The sequence below is a fragment of the Panthera leo genome, chromosome C2 (assembly GCF_018350215.1).
Source record: "Panthera leo isolate Ple1 chromosome C2, P.leo_Ple1_pat1.1, whole genome shotgun sequence".
NCBI lineage: Eukaryota > Metazoa > Chordata > Mammalia > Carnivora > Felidae > Panthera > Panthera leo.
The window spans coordinates 133,990,963-134,011,794 of NC_056687.1; the positions used below are offsets into that span (position 1 = coordinate 133,990,963).

Here is a 20,832-nt window from a genome sequence, read left to right on the forward strand (position 1 = left end):
TGGGATGCTCAACTCACTGATCCACCCAGGTGCCCCTATTTTTTCAATTTTCTAATTTGAAAGGTGAAAATGATACTGTATTGTTGTTTTAATTTGCATTTCTTTGACTAATTAGGAGTTTGGATAGCCTTTCGAATGTTTGTTTGCTCTTTGAAATTTTTTCATTGAGTGCCTACCATATTCTAGACACTATTTTAGGTGCTGGTGATATAACGTTAACGAGACAAAATGTGGAGTTTACATTTCAGTGCAAGAAACAAACAATAAAAACAAAAAACAAGCCAATAATGTCTTTCCCATTTCAGGTAGTAAGAATGCTATAAAACACAAAAACAAAAACAGTAAGTAGAAACCAGAGTAAAGGGGTCCCTTATTTGAGATAGGGGAGTCAAAGAGAAGTTTTCTGAAGAGAAGATACTGGAACAGAGTGAATAGCAGTGTGCCATGGGGATTCTTAGATAAGAATCCAGACATAGAGAAAAGCAAGCTCAGAGCTACTGAAGTGGGAACATGTTTGTTTGCTTGAGGAATAGCAATCAGGTCAGTGTGGCTGGAGTACAACAGGCAACAGAAAGTATGGTGGTGTAGCAAATGGGGTTGGAGAGACAGGAGGCCAGATCAAGCAGGGCTTACCTTGTAGGCCATCGAAAAGGCATTGCATTTTATCCTATATATTTTGGGAAGTAACTGCATGGCTCTGAGTAGCAGAGTGATAGGAACTGACTTACATTAATCTGGCTGCTATGTAGAAAGGGTCTATAAGCAAGGGAGAAAGTAAAAAGACTAGTTAAGAAACTAGTGGTGGTGACTTGGTATTAGCAGTACAGAGAGAAAGGTGATTTCTTTCAGGATGTATTTAGAAGAGGATTTGCTGATGGACTTGATGTGTGATGTAAGAGAAACAGGTCAAAGGTGATTCTAAGGCTTGATCAACTGGGTTGACCATTTACTGTGCTGGAGAAACAGAGGAGTGATAGACTTGCGGAGGTAGAATCAAGGGTTTAGTTTGGCAAGTATTAAATTTGAGATACATATGGGACATCCCAGAGGAAATACTTAGTAAGTGGCATATGAATCTGGAGTTCAAAGGAAGAGGTCATCCTAAGATATAAATTCAGGACCCTTCCATCATAAATGGTATGTAAAGCCATGAACCTGGGCTGTGATCCTCTAGGGAATGAGTACAGTGAAGAACAGAAGTCTGGAGGGTGTTCCAAAATTTATTAACAGAAAAGGAGGGTCCAACAGAACATGGCATGAGATAGAATGGCCACTGAGATGGGATCTTAAGTTTCTTATGAACTGCATAGATTCTGTATAAGTTAATGTTACTGGTTTTTCAGTTACTTACACTACAAATATTTTCCCATTTTCCATCTACCTTTTGATTCAGTTTATTTTATTTTTGACATATCTACTTACAAATAGTGGCATAGTAAAATGCACCAGTCATTCCCACTGTGATTTTCCTCCATTACGTTTAAGATTAAAAAGTCTTCTAGTAACTAGAGGTGAGATAGACACTTGATGTTTGCCTGAGTATGCTTTGATTTAGCTGGAATTTGTTGGTGGAATTTGTTTGGTGTATGATAAGGTTATGGGTTGATACCTCTTCAAAAGATTCATCAAGTTTCCCAACACCATTTATTAATTCTTCCCACTGATCTGTGATGTGCTCTTCACATACCACCTTGCATTTGGTTGCATTTCAGTTTTAAGCTTTGAAATTAAAACAGAGCTGGTGAAAAGCCTTCCTTCCAGTCATCACAATGATACTTTGTACAAGAATCTCAATGTGCTCACAAGAAAATGCTAAAACAGAACTGATCTTTTGGGAGGAAAAATGCAAGGACAGAAGGCTAAACAGAAGAAAGATAAAACATGAAGTGCGGGGGGGGGGGGCGGGGAGGAAAGGTATATAGTCCATTTCTTTTTCTGGAACAAAAGGTAGACATCAAAAAACGTAAAAAGATAATGCATGTATACACACACACAACAAATATTTGTTGAGTAACTTCCTTATGCCAGACATTCTCCTCAGTGCTCTCAAGCGGTAAGACAACATGCCTGCCTTCAGGAGGCTTAGATTTTGGTGTGGAAGTTGGGGAGTCAGGTGACACATATAAATGAAGTCTACAGCTTCAGTGAGTTATGAACGCTATGAAAATGACACTGGGCAATGGGGTAGAGGGTTACTGAGAAGGAGACAAAAAGAAAATAGTCAGGTCCGAGAGGCCTCTCTGAGATGACCTTTGGGCTGAGCCCCAAATCATGCAGAAGCAAGAAAACAGGAGGGAAGGAAAGGTGCAGAGCAAGTGCAAGCACGGGAGTTAAGACAAGGGGAGAGTGAAAGGAGAGAAGGTTACAGAAATAGAAAACGGGCCCAGGAAAAAGACTGGATTATCAATAGTAAGAGGTAGCCTTTGGAGGGGTTTACGTTGGGGTGTAATATAATCTTCTGTAAATTGAGAGTTCTTTGGCTGTTGTGTGGAAACTAATCTGGCGGTGCTGGGGTAGGGGAGGATAGGGGAGAGAAGAAGGGATTCTAGCTAGAAAAATCTTATATAAAGAAAGTACCTAAAATACCTTGTTCTTTTAAACATACCAAAACTAAATACTTGACATGACAGAGAAAAATACAAGTGACTAGACTATTAAGATTCCTGAGGGCAGGGGTTTTACCTGGTTTGTTCCCTGAGTATCTCTAACACCTAGAATAACGAAAGTCTGGCGCGCAATAAAAATTGTTAAATTAAATGAACAAATGACTAAGGAGAATAGCTTTCTATTAGTGAAACAAGAATCAGATGAAACGAACAAAAAAGAGCTTCAGAGAAGAGCCTCATGGGCTATAGAGCCAGGGTCACAGTTATACGGTACATCAAAGTATGTCACAGATTTCAATCAAGGATGGGTAATTTAAAAATAACATAACACTAAAACAGGGGTCAGAACACAAGTTTCAATTTAGCTGCTCTCCCATAAACTTCTTCTCACCCCTTAGACTATGAGTTTCTATGTGGCAGGAATTATGTCTTCTTTTTAACTCTCCAAGTAAGAGCAGAACACATTATGTGTGTTTACTCCATAGATGTATATTTAGGTTGCTGGAATCCTACTGAAGAAAAGCTAGCACATAGGCAAAATGCTTACAGAAAAAAATTCGGACAACTTGGCAGCATTTATCATTACTAACATTTTAGTCTTCCAGAGTAAACTTTGAAATTACATTCTAATTTGAGATGGTTCTGGTTTGACAAGTTAACTCTTGAGACATCTGAGTACAGTATTATGAAAGAACAAAACTGTTCATCAACCCTTTATGCCAATGTTAATTTCTTTTAAAAGTAGAATTTTAATGTTTTTTTATTCCTACAGTGACCCTTAAAATTTCTATGTATGTAATCACAAATGCACACACAAGATGCATTTATAAGCATATTGTGTAGTTCTAAAGACAGTTGGGAAACCCGATTTTAATTTTGTTACTGAAATAATTTAAAAATATATTATAGAACTGCCTCTTTTCAATCAACAGCAAGGATCTGGAAAGAGATAAAGACGCAATTTATTCAGGTTTATTAGTGTTAGAAAAATGAAGTTGCCTAACTTCAAATTATAACAAATACTCTTCTATTTTTCTTCTTACCACTGACATCAATGTATACATTTTCTCATGCCTTAAAAAAAAACTCAGATGATTTATTTAATAAAGATGTCATTGCCCACTGATATACTAAAATCTCTAAATTCATTGTCAGAAAATGTGTAAAAATTCCTGAAAATCTCAGAGAATATCTTTGTGGCTTGTAACTTTCATCAGAGAAAGGGCACTTACCGGCTTTTATTCATGAGGTCTGCTCCCCGTGCTTTGTAATAATCTAAATTTGGATGAAATTGGTAAGTCACTGGTCTTGGATTTCTCTACAGAAAAAAGAAATTTAAATGTATAAAGCTATTTAAATTACACATTAAGACATAAAAGAACAAAGACAACTGTTTTTGTAGAAAGAATACATATGATAACAAAGTTCAATAGTTAGCATGCTTGGGTTTTGCTTTCATTGTTGAAGTTTACCTTAACTGATCTTAGTCGTGATTAAACACTGAAATTATCTTATAGATTTTATTTCCACCTGTCTCAAAGTTCACAAAGATTTATTTCTGTCATTAGATTTTTGTAAGCATACTTAATGTACTGTGTTATATTAGTTTCAGATGGACAACACAATGATTCAACAATTCTATACATTTCTCAGTACTCAAGATAAGTAGATTTATTTCTGATGATTCTGATCACTTTGACTATGACTTTCCAAAATACAACTAGATAAAATTATGACAAAACTGAAAAATTATATGAGATGTAACTCAAGAACAATTTAGGCCTAATGCCTGAGAGATACAAAGTGTTAAGAAAGCTGCCTTTTGGAGGAAGAGTAAAAAAATCGCCGTTAGTTTTTGATAACCAGAATGCTAAACATGCCCACTAGATGGCGCACCGAGTCTTTCTTCTCCAAAAACCAATGTGTTATTTTAGAATTCAGTAATTCTTTTCAAGTTAGAAATTTCTATGTCATCTGTTCTTATTTACGAGTTTAACAAGTACCAAAGTAGTGGAAATATTAGCAGAGTACCATCAAAATAGAAAATCAAACTGACCAATGCACACTTTCATACCAACAGCGATACACTGGCCTTTCTGGCATTTGATATTATCCATAAACATTGCAAAAATGTCCTGAAATCATTAGGTCAGGTTTGTCAATTTAAATATGTTACCATCGTTTAATGTGTCCATTATTTAAATGTATCAAGTCCCTCACAGGCAAATAAAAATTAAATAAATTCTAGTTTACAAAACGGTTACTATGTTAATATCATAATTAAAACGAATACCATCTCTAAAATGTTAAATTACATATATTTTTCATTAAAAAGTTTGACAAAACTTATAAATAAGTGTGTTCCAGGGTTTACCTGAACTTATAATTCAGGTTAATGAGTAGGACTTTGAACTAGAGCATGCCTTGTCCTCTGAGAGCTCTATCTAGACATAGAAAGGCTTCATTTCATCTTAATAGAAAATTACCAATACACTTCGATATTAATCCTTGGAGCCATAATCCCAAGGCACTGATATACTTGTCTGTAGGCGGGGGTGTATAATTGCTAAGGTTAAATAGTTTGAAATTCATCAAGCTAACAATCTGCATCTTAATGGCCATGATGGACCTTTTCTTTTTCTGCTGAAAAGAGAATATTTACACAGCTCAACCCTTTCATATCTCTTCCAAGTCAGCCCTAATCATCTGACAAAAATGACAATCCCTTGATTTAGCTCCAGCTACTACTCCACTGGTTTGGTATTCAACACAGTTCTACAATAATCAAATCTGAATTGCCTTGATGAAGAGGACTGATGCTTCCATGACTACCATACTATTAAGTCTAACAGTGCAACTTTTCTCTCTCTAGGAATTACACAGGTTTCCTCATGGTAGCTGATGACAACCTGGACCCAAGTATAATGGGAAAATAAAATAGAGGTTAAAGCTACTGGCAGATTGCCAGTGCATTCATGATTTATTTAAAAAAATAACTTTCGCAGGACTATCACTCATGACTCATTTTGCTCTTTAGATTCTCACTACCTGGAAATACATTTTGTTTTTGCGAATAAAAAGGCTTTTCTTCTTCTGACTCCCAACAACAAACTAATAAAAGATTATGTTACTTTTTGCTAGAAAACAATGAAATAAGGGATTGCATGGAGCAAGTTCTTGAAACATCTTCATAAAGAAATGACAAGCAATTCAAGACACGAAGTGCTGATGTATCTAAGCACTTAAAGCCATTATTAGGAATAATGATCTAACTTGAACATATGAATGAGGCTCAAGTATTGCTTTCACAGAGGCCTATTTAAATTCCTAGGAGACTTACTAGTATCAAAGCGAGAGGCAGTTTAAAGTATCTCTGTACTGGGATGAAAAAAAAGAAAAAAAAAGAATCAAAAGATGATGTTGAAAAACAGCATTTGAAATGTAAGAAAATAAAATCAGGGGTTATAGTTGAAAGTTATCGAACAGGATTTTATGAGAAGATGGTGCTATTACTAAAACATAAATATGTCAACAGATAGATGATCTGGACTAGACTGTCCAACAGAAATACATCGTGGGTCACAAATACAAGCTTCATATGTGATTTAAAATTTTCTAGCAACCACATTAAAAAATAGGAACAAGTTTAATTAAATGTAGTATTTTATTTAATTCGCTATATCCAAAATGTTGTCATTGTAACATGTAATCAATATAAAAATCATTGAGGTTTGTTACATTCTTCCTTTTGTACCGTCTTTGAACTCCACTATATATATCACACTTACAGCACATCTCAATTTGGACCAGCTATACTTCAAGTGCTCAATAGCCACATGTGGCTTGTGCCTATTGTAATGGACAGCACAGAACTAAATGTCTGACATACACATAAAAAAAATCGTGTAGCTACAAAAATCAACATGTATAGACATGAACCATAAAAAGGGCACAAACGCTGCTATACATTAAGATTCAGTCCTGACAGCTCTTCAATCTACCTGTAATTCTTCTCTTTTAATTAAGTTCGTTTTGTCTCTTCTGAATAAGGTTTGAAAAAGTCAAGAAATTTTGGAATGATATCCTTCCGCACAGCTATTTACCAAAATGATAACAATGGTGTCCTTAGGGGCATCGGATTAAATGAGCATAATTCTAACTTTATGCAACTGAAACATTTTAAAAGTAAAGAGATACTCGCTTTTCATATTTAAAAGGATTTTTTTACAAATAAAATTTTATAGAAATATAACAGTTCTGATTTTTAGTTTTTAAATATCTGGACTTTCCTCTAAAATATGAGCCAGTAGAATTGTACATATATAAAGCTCTGTATGTAAGAAAGATTGGACTCCATGACAGTTATAATTTTTCATCGTGCAGGACATGTGATGTCAACAGCTTTAATAGTATGTCTTTGCACGGGCAGGAACAATTGCTAATTATTTTAAATGTATTTTCATACAGACAGGATTTTGACTATTATAGGCTTTTCCAAACCAATGTGTATTATACAAAAGAAACACACTCTTGGTGAATTTTTCTTTGGGCAAAAGATAGCAAAATGGTGATCATAACTGACATTGATTTGTGTATGAGGAATACTGATTACGTTCCGTTACCTGGGAAGTCTATATTAAATTATAGGTGAAGATGCAGAAACCACAAATTCAGTTCACCCTGAGTTTACCATGCCTTTCCTAGACCAACCCGGATGGACTGGAGAAAGATCTACAAGATTGTAGCTAGTTAACTACCAAGTACCACTCACTCAATTCTTCTCTGTTAACAAGCTGTTGGAGCTCTTTTTAAAGCTTTCTCTTGAGCATTTTATTTTATTTCAATAGAAGAATAATGCTGAAAATCCCACCCATTCTACAGACAGGCTGGGTTTTGGGAGGCATCTTAAAGCCTTGGGACAGAATGACTTACAGAAGCAGAAACAAGTGGCTTAGAAAGAAGTATACGCGAAAACCCAACCCAACCCATGCTGTACTTGTGAATTTCCAAAATGCTTTTGTTAATTTGGCATGATTACAAAATCAATTTACAAACAGTACTTAAAGGACAGCAATCAATGAATGTAAGGGCTGAAACTGATCGGAATCTATCTAAACTCTCCATTACAGTTAACGTTCTACACTTCTGAGGTCTGTGTTATATGCTAGTAAGCTGCTCCTTAATGTAATTTCAGGTAAAACAAATACCCTGTCCCCTTACGGAGTATGACTTCTGACGGTGGACAACTCCCCTGTGCTCTAATCTATAATGGAAGTCATAGATCGGCACATCACCCTCCTCCCTCTGCCACTCTTCCCCCCATGAATATTTCAGTATTTTAAGTTGATGCTCACTTTGTGTGGTAGTACACAAATATTTAAATGTTAACCCACACTAAGTACAAGTAACCAAAAGATGCTACAGGAATAATTAACTACAAGATGCTACATGACAGTTTTCCTTGTTCTCAGCCTGGTGGAATCAAACTCATCCAACAAAAGTCATTACAAATAGTACTTTCTAGATCGGTCCCTCAACTGAGCTCATCCTCATTTGAAGACGACTATCTCCGTATGAATTGTTATATGGAGACTATAGAAGGAAAAGAGTGTAAAGTATTCCTCTCAGAACTTGGAACAACACAATGCCTTTCATAGGGCTGGCTATTTACAAACACACGTAGAACCAAAAGGAGCAAAAGAAACGCAATTGCAGTGACCCTTGTGATTCCAGTTCTAATTCATGAATGTACCACTAGGAGTTAAAGTAGGGTAAACATAACCTCACTCATCTGCTTTAGAGGCACAGGCTGCCTGGCGGGGGAGGCAAGGGATCAGCAGTCAGTGAGGCCCCTGCTCGGACCCCCTGCTCCACCCACTAGCAGGGCCCCTGTGAGGAGCCGGTTACACTCTTAGCTGTAGTTCCCTCACTGCACACTTGTGGTAAGAATCAAATGAGACGATGAACACGAAGCGCACAGCCCAGTGCTGGGCACTCGATAAAAACTCAATGAAGTGGAAGCTATGGTTATCTTCTGGTAACACTGAACACTGACATACAGACTTTTTTTTTTTTTTTTTTTAATTTTTTTTTTTTTCAACGTTTTTTTTTTTTATTTTTGGGACAGAGAGAGACAGAGCATGAACGGGGGAGGGGCAGAGAGAGAGGGAGACACAGAATCGGAAACAGGCTCCAGGCTCTGAGCAGTCAGCACAGAGCCCGACGCGGGGCTCGAACTCACGGACCACGAGATCGTGACCTGAGCCGAAGTCGGACGCCCAACCGACTGAGCCACCCAGGCGCCCCCTGACACACAGACTTTTAATTTGAGAGCAGATCTGACAGTTTGACAACTTAAAATTCATGATAACCGTAGGTAGAGAAAGTGGTGCTTTGTACTTCTGGAAATCACAAATAAACTTGGGTGGATTTTTATCAAACGTGTTTTTTAAAAGCAAAACGCGGGGCGCCTGGGTGGCTCAGTCGGTTAAGCGTCTGACTTCGGCTCAGGTCATGATCTCGCGGTCCGTGAGCTCAAGCCCCGCATCGGGCTCTGTGCTGACAGCTCAGAGCCTGGAGCCTGTTTCGGATTCTGTGTCTCCCTCTCTCTCCCCTGTTCATGCTCTGTCTCTCTCTGTCTCAAAAATAAATAAATGTTAAAAAAAAATTAAAAAAAAAAAATAAAAGCAAAAGGCATATTTAGGAAAATCTCTCACGCATACTGGATCTCCTATGTGGGGAACGATGCAATTTTACTTCTCAGCATAAGAGTACGTATATTTATAAATTAAAAAAAATTGTAAAACCGTATTAGTGCATACTTGCTTACCAGCTTATAAGGTTGTAATAATTAAAGCGATCTCCTGCAATATGTCCAAATTATTATCACTTCTATAATTTATTGATCACAATTTTTACATTAAATTAAACTGATAAAGTTCCGGTAGCACTTGTTTAATAGAAAAGATTGACTTATATTTACAATATAATGTATGTTTGGCATGAAGAAAACAAAATATTTGACAAATGAAGAATTACTTCGCTTTCACTCCCCTATTACCTTGCTACCAACGCTTAATTTTCAGCCAGATTAGAAAAGGGGAAAAAAATAAGAGCTCAGGAGGAGAAGCAGCACTGTAAAAATATGTCGAACGTTTCTCTTTGATGAAAAATGAGACTCTTATTTTAGTGAATATGTTATTGCCTCAATGCTGGGGGAAAAGCAACCGTCATTAGAAAAACGAATTGCTCAGCTGTTTATAAGCAAAAAGCTCTGGGGGAATTTCTTAGGACCCCAAAGGCAAGGCATTACAGGGTTATGCAAACATATGTTGCAGGTGTTTTAGGGGAGACAGGTGGGCAAACCTCAGCCATGGAAGAGGAGTTAGTTTAGTAGGCTGTAAGTGAAACGAGATAACCCAAATGCTTCCAAGAACAGGGATGCCACGGCACCAGTGAACTGGAGGCGAAGAGCAAAAACTCCCCCTGAAATTATCCTGTTAGTGCCAAGCAAACGGAATTTTTCCCTTCTTATAGTTTTATAGAAAACAAACACTGCCAATTACTTTTTTTTTTTTTTTTAACTAAAGGTATTTTAAACCTGGAACAAAGAACAGCCTGAAATAGTGATAATTATCCAAAAAAAGATAAGGATGAAGTATTGTTGCCTTTATTTAAACAAATATTCCTAAGGAGACAGTTTGTTGTAATATTCCCTCTTTGGTTCGCTAGGCAACATTAGATTTATCATAATTCTCCTAAAGCCTAAGATATTTCTATATTAAAATGCTAATTTTATCTTTTCTTTTGCCTGTAATTAAAGCTGGGGAAATTTGCGATCTGATATTCACTGATTGCTAGAGGGTCCACAAAGGTCTCACTATTTCTGTTTCTTATTGCCACATACTGCCCTCTTCATTAAAATTAGATACAGTAACACAGTGGATCAAAAAGGCAGACATTATGATCCTAAATGCTCACAAAATTCACACTTAAGAAAAAATATATATAAAAATAAGATGAGCGGTATTATCTAGATACTGCTGTCAGACCTAGGCTTGCATTTTATTTCCTTCCCTGTCATTCATCCAAGAGTTCATTTTCTCTTTACATTAATTGTTATTGAGATAATACTCATTTTACTACACATATTTATGTATAAATAGTATACTGAACCATACCTTCCTTACCTAAACCACTTTTCCTTTCTTTCTTTAAAACAATCCATATCATGAATTAAATGTCAAATACTTGGTAATAAAAAAAGCTCACAAAATATCAGATTTGGAAAAATAAAAATCTAGTTTTTTATTTTTTGCACTATTACAAATCCAAAATGCATTCATCAAGTTAACGTAGATCTTCACCAAAAAAAGAAAATAAACCTTTGTGACAAGGTTATAAATTAGACTATTATTTCAATACCAGACAGAATTAAAGTGACCTCTGGTTTATATATTGACAATTCTGATGTAGTTTGATAGGAAATATGTATTATGAATACTAGGTATTAAGAAGCTTAGTGCAATTGACAGAAATATTCAGGTAGTTCTAATCTACGCATCTACGGATTAAAACTTAAAAAAAGAGAAAAATTTAAAGGCCTTAAAAAAGTTAAAAAAAAAGGGGGGGGAAGCAAAAAATCATTAATTGGGTAAAGACACAGACAAAACCTCTGAACCCATGCCAGCCTCATTTTACATACTGAATAAGCCCAATTCCCTAAAGTGACATCCCCATCTATACCCTGGCAAGCCGAGATCTCAGATGGCAGAGAAGCATTTTAAACCACCTGTGCGTTATGCTCGACTGTAGCTTCACACAATAAATAGACACCAAAAGAGAAATACAATTTTTTCCTTTTTTAAAATATATTTACATTTTTGAATTTAGCATGCGGAAAGATGCCAGATTAACATGCCCCCCAATATATATGCATGTATATATATATATGTGTGTGTATATGTATATACATATATATATATATATATATGTGCATAGCAAAGTAGTTTAGGTCTACATGTTTTCTTTGTTACTAAAACTGGGCCTCAAAATATTACTTTTAAATAGTTGGTTAGCTCTTTTTAGCAGTACTGAACTCTTTACCTTTTTCTTTCCTTAAATGTGAGCAGAATGGGGGAGAAGTGTTACTTCAATGGTTTAAAGAAATATGGAAACCCATTTGTCTTTGCCCAAGAGTGGTTCCCAGCCTTCAATGATGTAAAAGAAAAAGGAAAGAGGTAATCTCAAAAAATATTCCTAAATATTCCAATTTGTGACTTAGAAGCTAAAATCTCTGCTAGAGAAATTATCATTGTAAAGTGTTATCTTAGGTATGTTACAGTAAGTTTAAACAAAGTATCATCAGAACAGAGGCAATTTAAAACTGGCTTTAGGGCTTTTGAACTCCCAAGAAGAAGTCTACATGATCCTATGGGAATGAGAACCCTGGTTTGAGAAATGTTGCTCCCATCTTCTTGTCCCTATCCTCTGCCCTTTCATTACCTGCTTTGCAATTGTCAAGGCAACCAAAACTAAAGATCTGCACACTGAGCCTGGTAAAAGGAAGCCTCACACAGCCACACTTCTTTGCAATTTGGGGGGTAGTTTCAATGATGAAACATCTTGAAATTAAAAACATTCATTTATTATATAAATCCACTCTCACGAAGGTCATTCACGTACACTGTATTTTTTGTGATGCTTCCTAGTACAACAATGAAGTATCAGTACTGAATTTTAAAAATGTCAAAATGAGGAAAGAAATCAGACAACAACCATAACTAACACCCAGACTAGTTATATTCTCCTGAGTAACAGCAATCCCTACTTAAGAAAGTATGTCAAGCGAGACCACAGAGACCGTGGAGAAGAGTTCCTATAGATGGATGTTTGCCTTTCTTGATTACTTTATTCAGGATTTCAGGTATCGTTGTAAAAAAAGAACACCGGTATCAGACATGAATTTCTCTTAAGAGTAGATAGTGTCATAAAATATTTTCTTTTTAATCAGTAACTTTGGATACATGTCAGTCTTAAAACCACACCCCTTCCAATATCCAGTGATAATAACTAGCACATCAACTGCACGCTGCTCACATGGCCAGTCTATGCTAGGGGTCCTTAATCTTTTCTGTGCTGTGGACTACTCTGTTTTCTGGTGGAGACTTCAGCCCCCTTTTCAGAATAATGCTTTTAAATATATAAAATAAATAGGGTTATAAAGGAAGCCAATTATGTTGAAATACAGTAATCAAAATATCGAACAAATCTATAACGTAGTGACATGCACTTTTATATTAATGTATTAAATAAGATATAGCGGCTGGCTAATCACTACTACAATTTAGAAGTAGTGATGAATGTAAATGGCATTTCAAGATATGCTCATCAACCGTAACGTGATACAAAATATCTGTGATTGCTACTAGTGAAAATGTTTCGGGTGCTGTCACTGCTAGTGCGGTTTGTTGTCTTCGTCCCTAGCTGAAGCAAATACTAAATTTTAGTGAGGGCTTGGTGAAAATGAAGTGGAAAAATAAACCTTTCCTATCCAAGTTCTTAGAAGCCCTGAATTCCATCCACACACCAAGTGGGGGCTTTTCTCAGAAACCTGAAAGGTGGCTTTGAGTAACAGCTTTCTTCTTGGGAAGCCAGGGTCTGAAGGACACCATTGGATTAGTTTATCAACCCTTTTCACTGTATAAATGTGTGCAGAGGTAATAGTCAAATACAAAACAACTGCTGTAGCACAGGCAGAGACCAATCAGGGCTAACTGGGAGCCAGGAGGAGACGTCTGGAGAGCTGCTGCTGGTGCCAGGCTGTAACCCCTCAGACACTGGATTTCTCTAACCACTGACATCAGCGTACTTCAATATTTTAACAACTGGCATAGCTGTATAGCACCAGGTGAATGCCGGCCTGGAGAGAAACACTATTTGGGAGTAGGGCTGTTCAGAAGTACAGGTTTCACCCCGGGTAGCATCTAGTACCTTATCTGAATGAATGAGAAGTGAGGCGACGTTGTGGGGGGCAGTGAGGGTGAGGAGGACGAGGAAATGCTTGACTACGGTGAAGCAAGAGGTCTACTTCTGGAGAGCCCACTCTTTCTGTGCTAGCTTCTCTGACTTCCCTAACTCCCCTGTTGGTGTGGAGCAACTGATAGCTCCCAGATTTACGGACGGGGTCTCCATAAGTGGGGCTGTCCACTCACCACTGTTTTGTTTTGTTTTGTTTTGTTTTAGAGGCAGCTGAACTTTCTTTTAGTCCACAGCCATAAATGCTCCACAGAGATAACTTTTAGGAGCTCACTTTTTTCCTGAAGAATCGAATCAGTTAGTTGGGGTCCAAGATACCCCTGGTTAGAACGGTGAAGCAGTGAGTGGAAATAGAGCTGCATACTTTGTTGTGATTCAGAAAGGAGAATGAGAAGGACTTAAGTAATCACCCATCTAGATTAAGAGGAATCTTTGGAGGCCATCCTTCTCCAGTAGTTATTCTACGTAGAAGCACAGAGCTCTTATTTCCTGGTGGACACTGTATTTAGAATACCCTTGAGAGATGACTTAAAGATGAAAAGAGGGGGGGAATATAAAAAAAGCAAAGTATAATTCTTTTTATGTAAATATTTTTTAAAAGAAATAGTTTGCAAAAATTGACAAGAGGATCTTAAAATTCATGTGGGGATGCAAGTGACTCAGAATGGCAAAAAGTATCTTTAAAAAGATTAAGCTGAATACACGGACTCGTAATTCTTGATTTTTAAAACTTACTACAAAGCTGCAGTAATCAAGACAGTGTGGTACTAGCATTAAGAACAAACAGATCAATGGAACAGAACTGAGAGTCCAGAAAGAACCCCTCACATTTATGGTTAATTAATCTTTGAAAGGGGGCAAGACAATTTGATGGGGGACAGAACAGTCTTTTCAAAAAGCACAACTGGATACCCACATGCAAAAGAATGAATATGGAAGCCCACCTCACATCACACACAGCATTAGCTCAAAGTAGACCACAGACCTAAATGTAAGAGTTAAAATTATCAAACTCTCAGAAGAAAACACAGGAGTAAATCTTCATGATCTTGGGTTAGGCAATGATTTCTTAGCTATGGCACCAACACTCTCATCATTTGTTGGACCTCATCAACATTACGAACATTTGTACTTTAAAGGACACCATTAAGAAAGTGAAAAGATCCACAGATGAGAGAAAATATCTGCAAATCATGTATCAGAGTCGTGAATCCAGAATATATAAAGAACTCTTACAACTCAGTAATAAAATGACAACACAATTAAAATGGGCAAAGGATCCAAAGAGACATTTCTCTAAAGAACATGTACAAATGGCCCATAAGCACATGCAAAGATGTTCAACATAATTAGTCATCAGGGAAATGTAAATAAAAACCAAAATGAGATACTATTTGATACCCATTAGAATCACTATAATAAAAAAGACAGAAATAACAAGTGTTGGCAAGGGTGTGGAGAATTTGAGCCCTCATTTCCTTAACTTGTGTCATAGTACTCCATTCCCATACACCTATTATTGGGAGTTATCTCTATAATAGGTTTATGTATGGGGTTCATTTGATTTCTTCTTTATAATACTTATCTGCACTAAACTAAAAATAAAACTTCATCTCTTCAACGTTACTTAAAATACAAGAAAAAAGGTATTTTATATCTTTCTCAGTTTAGTTTTTTTGTACTCATAGCACACACATAATAGGTTAAGTAACATGCAGAACACTTTACAAGTCTGGCTGAAGCTGTCATTCTTTTACCAAAAGTCTATCAAATGGTGTCATGCTTACTTTTCTTAGTGAGTCATTCTGACCTCTGGTAGGACTGGTTCTTTCCACACATGCCTTTGAAGTTCTGGGAAGTCAGATAAGTCTGACACTTAAAAGTCATCTGGAAGCCTTAAATGGCACCAACTATAGGATTTCTCTACAAAACACACCCTCACTCACTCACTCACTCACTCACTCACTTACTCACTCGTGTAATCTTACAGATCTAGCAAAGTAACTCCTTGTGAATATACCCTCAATTTCAATCCTTTCTGTCCAATCCTTTTTATGTTCATCTTCCCACTATCACCTCTCCACACAAAAAGCCCTAAACCTCCATCTCTGGTATCACCATTTCAGACTGCCTCTTAGACAGAACCTTAGACCCAGAACATAAAAATCTGGGCCGAGCAAGTTCTATCAATATGCCTTCTCTATGACTCCTATGACAAAACCATACTGCTTCATGATCATGACCCTCCCTGTAGTTCAGACTATGTCTTATTTTTTGCCTTGAGTATTCCAAGTCTCTAATCTGGTTTCCCAGTGATTCATACATATAATGTCACCAGAATCACCTTTAAAAAATTTAGGCCTGATTTTCTTTTACTACCTTCCTTGGTTCTGAATCAGGTCTCAAATGCAAATCAAATAAAGTTCCAATTTCTTAGTATGACATTCAAGGACCTCCATGATCTGGGCCCTAAAATACTTCTCATATTATTCGCTATATACGCTACCTTTCACTCACAACTAACTGTGGACATTTCCCGTATCACCAGACTTCAGGTAAGCTGTCCCCTCAGGTTAGACTCATCTACTCACTTGTTCTCCGCTTTCTGAAATCCTTCTCATTCTCAGCTCCAAATACCACCTCCTCATGAAGCCTTTTGTGAATTTCCACTTTACTCCAGTCTCTCCATTCTGACAGCATGCTGGTTTTAAGTTACTTTTGCATCTGTTTCATCTTGTGTTGCATTATGGTTAGTTGTGTGCATGTCTACCTTCCATGCAGAGTGTAAGTTCACTGAGGGCGGACCCCAGGTCCAGATCACCAATTGTATAGTATCTGCCTCCAGCAAAGTGTCTCGTACCCGGTATGTGCTCAATGGACTGGGTAAACCAAAGAGTTTGCCAGAGTCTGGCTTTTAAAGAAATAGCTGCAGAGGTGACAGGATACTATATAAGGAAAACTGTAAAGACTCCACCAAAAGCTACTAGAACTGATAGATATATTCAGTAAGGTTGCAGGATACAAAAACAACATACAACATGCAACATCTGTTGCATTTCTCTACGTGAATAATGAATCAGAAGAGAAAATAAGAAAGCAATCCCATTTACAAGTGCACCGAAAAGAATAAAATACCTAGGAATAAACTTAGCCATGGAGACGAAAGACCTTAGCCCCCTTTACATAAACTGTAAAACACTGATGAAAGAAAATGAAGATGACACAAACAAAAGGAAAGACATTCCATGCTCATGAATTGGGAGAACAAATACTGTTAAAATGTCCATACTACCTAAGGCAATCTACAGATTTAATGCAATCCATATCAAAATACTAATAGCATTTTGCATAGAACTAGAACAAATAACCCTAAAACTTGTATGGAACCACAAGAGACCCTGAACAGACAAAGCAATCTTGAAAAAGAACGAAACTGGAGATACCACAAACCTAGATTTCAAGATCTACTACAAAGCTACACTAATGAAAGCAGAATGGTACTGGCACAAAAACAGACACACAGATCAACAGAACAGGATAGAGAGCCCAGAAATAAATCCCTGAAGGAGTTTATACTAGAGGATGAGACAATCAAATAAGTACATATATTAACGTAGGACTGAGTCTGTGCTGAATGTTTAGAAAAGGAGGTGTATGGTGCCATCAGAGTGCGCAAGAGGGGGATATGATTTCTTCAGGGAAATCAGGGAGGACTGTGCACCACAGTGAGGAAAGAATGAACTTAACTGATTTTGTCATTTTTAGAGCTCTTGTCAGCTATTAAATTGTAACTTCTTTTTCTAGACTGTACTATTTAATGACTAATGATTTCTAGAACCCTCTCACTTTATCTGTATGTAGGTTACACAGAAAGCAATAGACAATTTTTTTAAAAAATCAACAAATAATATGCTGTACCATTAAGTTATTTGGGGAAATTTTCTACGTAAATGACACTGTTGAAAATTAAGAGGTTTAGGAATAACCTTGCTCATTTGTGAGGCCCCACTTAAACACTAAATTTAAAGAAAAAAACCCCACAGCTTAAATATGCCACAAATAGATTCAAGTCTACTAGTCTTGCTACTTTCTCCCAGAGAAAGTACACACGGCATCAGGTATCCTCTACCGGGTGCCAGATCATAGCGAGCCCTTTACAAACACTATCTCGTAATCACAGAATTTTCACAACAAATGTTTCACCATTTTACAGGTAAAGAAACAGGTTCAGAACAGTATGGAGTGTAGTCTCCCTAAAGTCATGGAGATAGCAACTGAGGAACTGGTTCCATTTCGATCTTCAAACCTTTCCCGGCTACATATACCAGGGAATGCTCTCATTTACGTAACAGTTCATGAAAGTTTGAAGAACATTCTTTTTTTTTTTTTTTTTAATTTTTTTAATGTTTATTTATTTTTGAAGGAGAGAGAGACAGAGTATGAGTGGGGGAGGGGCAGAGAGAGAGGGAGACACAGAATCCGAAGCAGGTTCCAAGCTCTGAGCTGTCAGCACAGAGCCCAATGCGGGGCTCGAACTCACAGGCTGCGAGATCATGACCTGAGCCGAAGTTGGACACTCAACTGACTGAGCTACCCAGGCGCCCCCAAGAACATTCTTAATTCTCAGTCTTCTTTTTGGGCTAAATAATCTCAGATTCAAGTACATAGCTTTGATCATTTTTTTCCCTAGCGTTATCTGTTTCTTCTAAATAATCAGTTTATATATCTTCAAATAACATTTTATAACATTTCACATCTCAAAATGTAGAATGAAAAACTGGACTTATTACTTTAGTAAGGATCTAGTTGAAAAATGCCACATTATCTATGCACTTGAGAAGAATTATCCCTTTATTATCAACAGCATGGTGTTACTGATTTACTTTCATCTGTAGGTTCCATACTATCTCTACTTCTCCCTTTTTATTTCTCAATCATCGACAGTCTTTTTGCTTGTTTTTTAAATATTTTTCATGGCATTGTTTCAATCTGAAAGGACGCTTTTATTTCCCCTTCAATGTACACCCTAAATACAGCAGCAATTTTCAACAGTGTTAATTGTTTTTGTTTTGGTTGATCTCTTTACAGCATTTGTCACTATTTCCATGTTCTTGGAATTATCAATCCTTAGGCCACTGTAATTCTATCTTCTCATGGTTTTCCCACATTTTAAGTCTTCTCCATATGCTCCTTCCTCTTGCCCCTATTATGTCTTATGTTTCCCCTCCCAGCTCTCTTCTCATCTCCTCAACATATTATTCCTTGAGATCACCTATAGTCCCTCAACTACAATTTAGATTTAGATTTAGATTTAGAAATCTCTATTTATGGTTCCAAGCTCTTCTTTGAGCACTAGACACACATCCCAAATGCCTTCTGCACATCCCTACCTGGATATCCCACAACCTACTCAAAATCAACTTATTATCTAACCTTCTTATACCTAGTTACTGTTGCAAACTTCCTCAACTCATACATTTTCCCATTAACTCAATCAATAGGCGGATACCTGGGAAATACAATGAATTGCTCATCATCCATAGCTAATTATTCACTAAGCCTTGTTGATACTCTCTTAAATGTTCTTTCAAGCTACTCTCTATATTTCCTTTTTTCAAGAAGCTCATAATTAAATCTTATTTAAAAAAAAGGAAGGAAGGAAGAGAAAACGGGAGAAGGAAACAGGATGCTCGTACTATCTATATTGCATTATTTGCTTTCTTACACCAAAAGCAATCGTTGGTAGCAAATGACAATTTTAATAAGACTATTCATACACACACATTAAATCCTTCAATGAAATTCTTTAGGGCATCAAACTCTATTACCTCTGCCATAATGAAATCTCTTCTCCCTTGTTTAATCAGAGGTCAGTTTCTTTTGAATGAGTAAGTCCTAAATATATCTTGAAATTTAGTTTTTGTTCAGCGCTGTTTCCTATGTAGTTGGTTAGTCTCTAGAACTCAAATGGAGGAAAGTTCAAATGAGAAAGCTTAAACAAGATGTTATCAATTAAGTAAATTAAGTAGTTGATCTCAAATTGATAGCTGATATTCTTGTCAGTGGGTCCTCTCATAAAGTAAAATTTATAATAGATACATTCCATTACAACTTTTCTGAGAAAATCTGGTGGGATTTTTTCAGATACTAGCTGGAAAGATGAGGCTAAAGGGTTTATCTCTTTCCTGGCTTTATGAAAACAACCCCAACCATTCCTGTCATTTTTCTGCCTTCTTCAAATTTTCCTATTTGGCGCTATTCCCCAAAGACAGCTCAAGCCATGTAAGCACCATACAACGTTTACCTTAAGTGGAATAATTTGAAATACTCTCTGTTTTTATTGCTGTTGTTATAGAATGAGAGAAGTGATGAATAAGGCACTTGTACTGCAATAGGAACTTCAAGAAAAGGCAAGAATCATATCACTAACAACCCCAACTTACAACATGATGATGGTCCGACCTAGGGCTGACAATCTTGTGAAACATCTTATAGCTCTCAACTTCATCAATTCGTATCTCTTCAACACATTTTCAGTAAACACTAAAGAGGATCAGCTTGAAGGGGCTGTCAAAAAGCGAAGAATGACAGCATGAAGAGAAAAACCTGGAGCCTAACTCTTGATTTACTGAAGCAACCACACAGTAAAGAGATGTTATGTCAGTATCCCTGAAATGGTAGGTAAGGGAACAATTATTTCCAATTTTCCTTTCAGAAATCAAGTTTATTAATGATTGGAAGTAATTGTGAGGTGCACCCAAGAACTATGAGAAAGTCAAACTGTAAAATTAATACAAAGTACCTCCGAACATACAGGTATGCAAAGCCTTCCTCACGAGACTGGGTGGTTTTCAGGCTAACAAGATCTGACTATATCCCTTACCTGTTTAGTATCATATCAAAAGCAAAAAGATGTCAGTCAAAAAGGGTCTGCCAAAGAAGCAGAGAAAAGTAGTCAAAGAGGCACATATGGGAAGAGCCAGTGGGAGAGGGAGGCTGAGTTAGTGGTTAATGGGCCATGTGCTTTCTAGGACCACAGGAAGACTCTCCTTACTGTGGAGTAGGTATGCTAGGCTCTCACAGCCTGGTTTCACTAAATATGTCTTCCCATCTGCATCCATCTGATACCAGGCCCTCCAAGGAGCTCTGTGATTCTGATTGCGTTTGCCATGTAGGCCTACAGTATGCT

At 36.9% G+C, this 20,832-nt stretch overlaps 1 protein-coding gene across 14 annotated transcripts in view; it reads right to left on the reverse strand.

Moving 5' to 3' along the window:
- The window catches only part of TBC1D5 (TBC1 domain family member 5), a 537,979-nt gene that overhangs the window by 86,493 nt on the left and 430,654 nt on the right, over positions 1-20,832 (reverse strand). For all 14 annotated transcript variants that reach the window (XM_042955445.1, XM_042955444.1, XM_042955443.1 and 11 more), the window contains one exon: positions 3,839-3,924. In XM_042955445.1, coding sequence (XP_042811379.1) covers positions 3,839-3,924 — 86 coding nt within the window. The remainder of the gene's footprint in view (positions 1-3,838; positions 3,925-20,832) is intronic.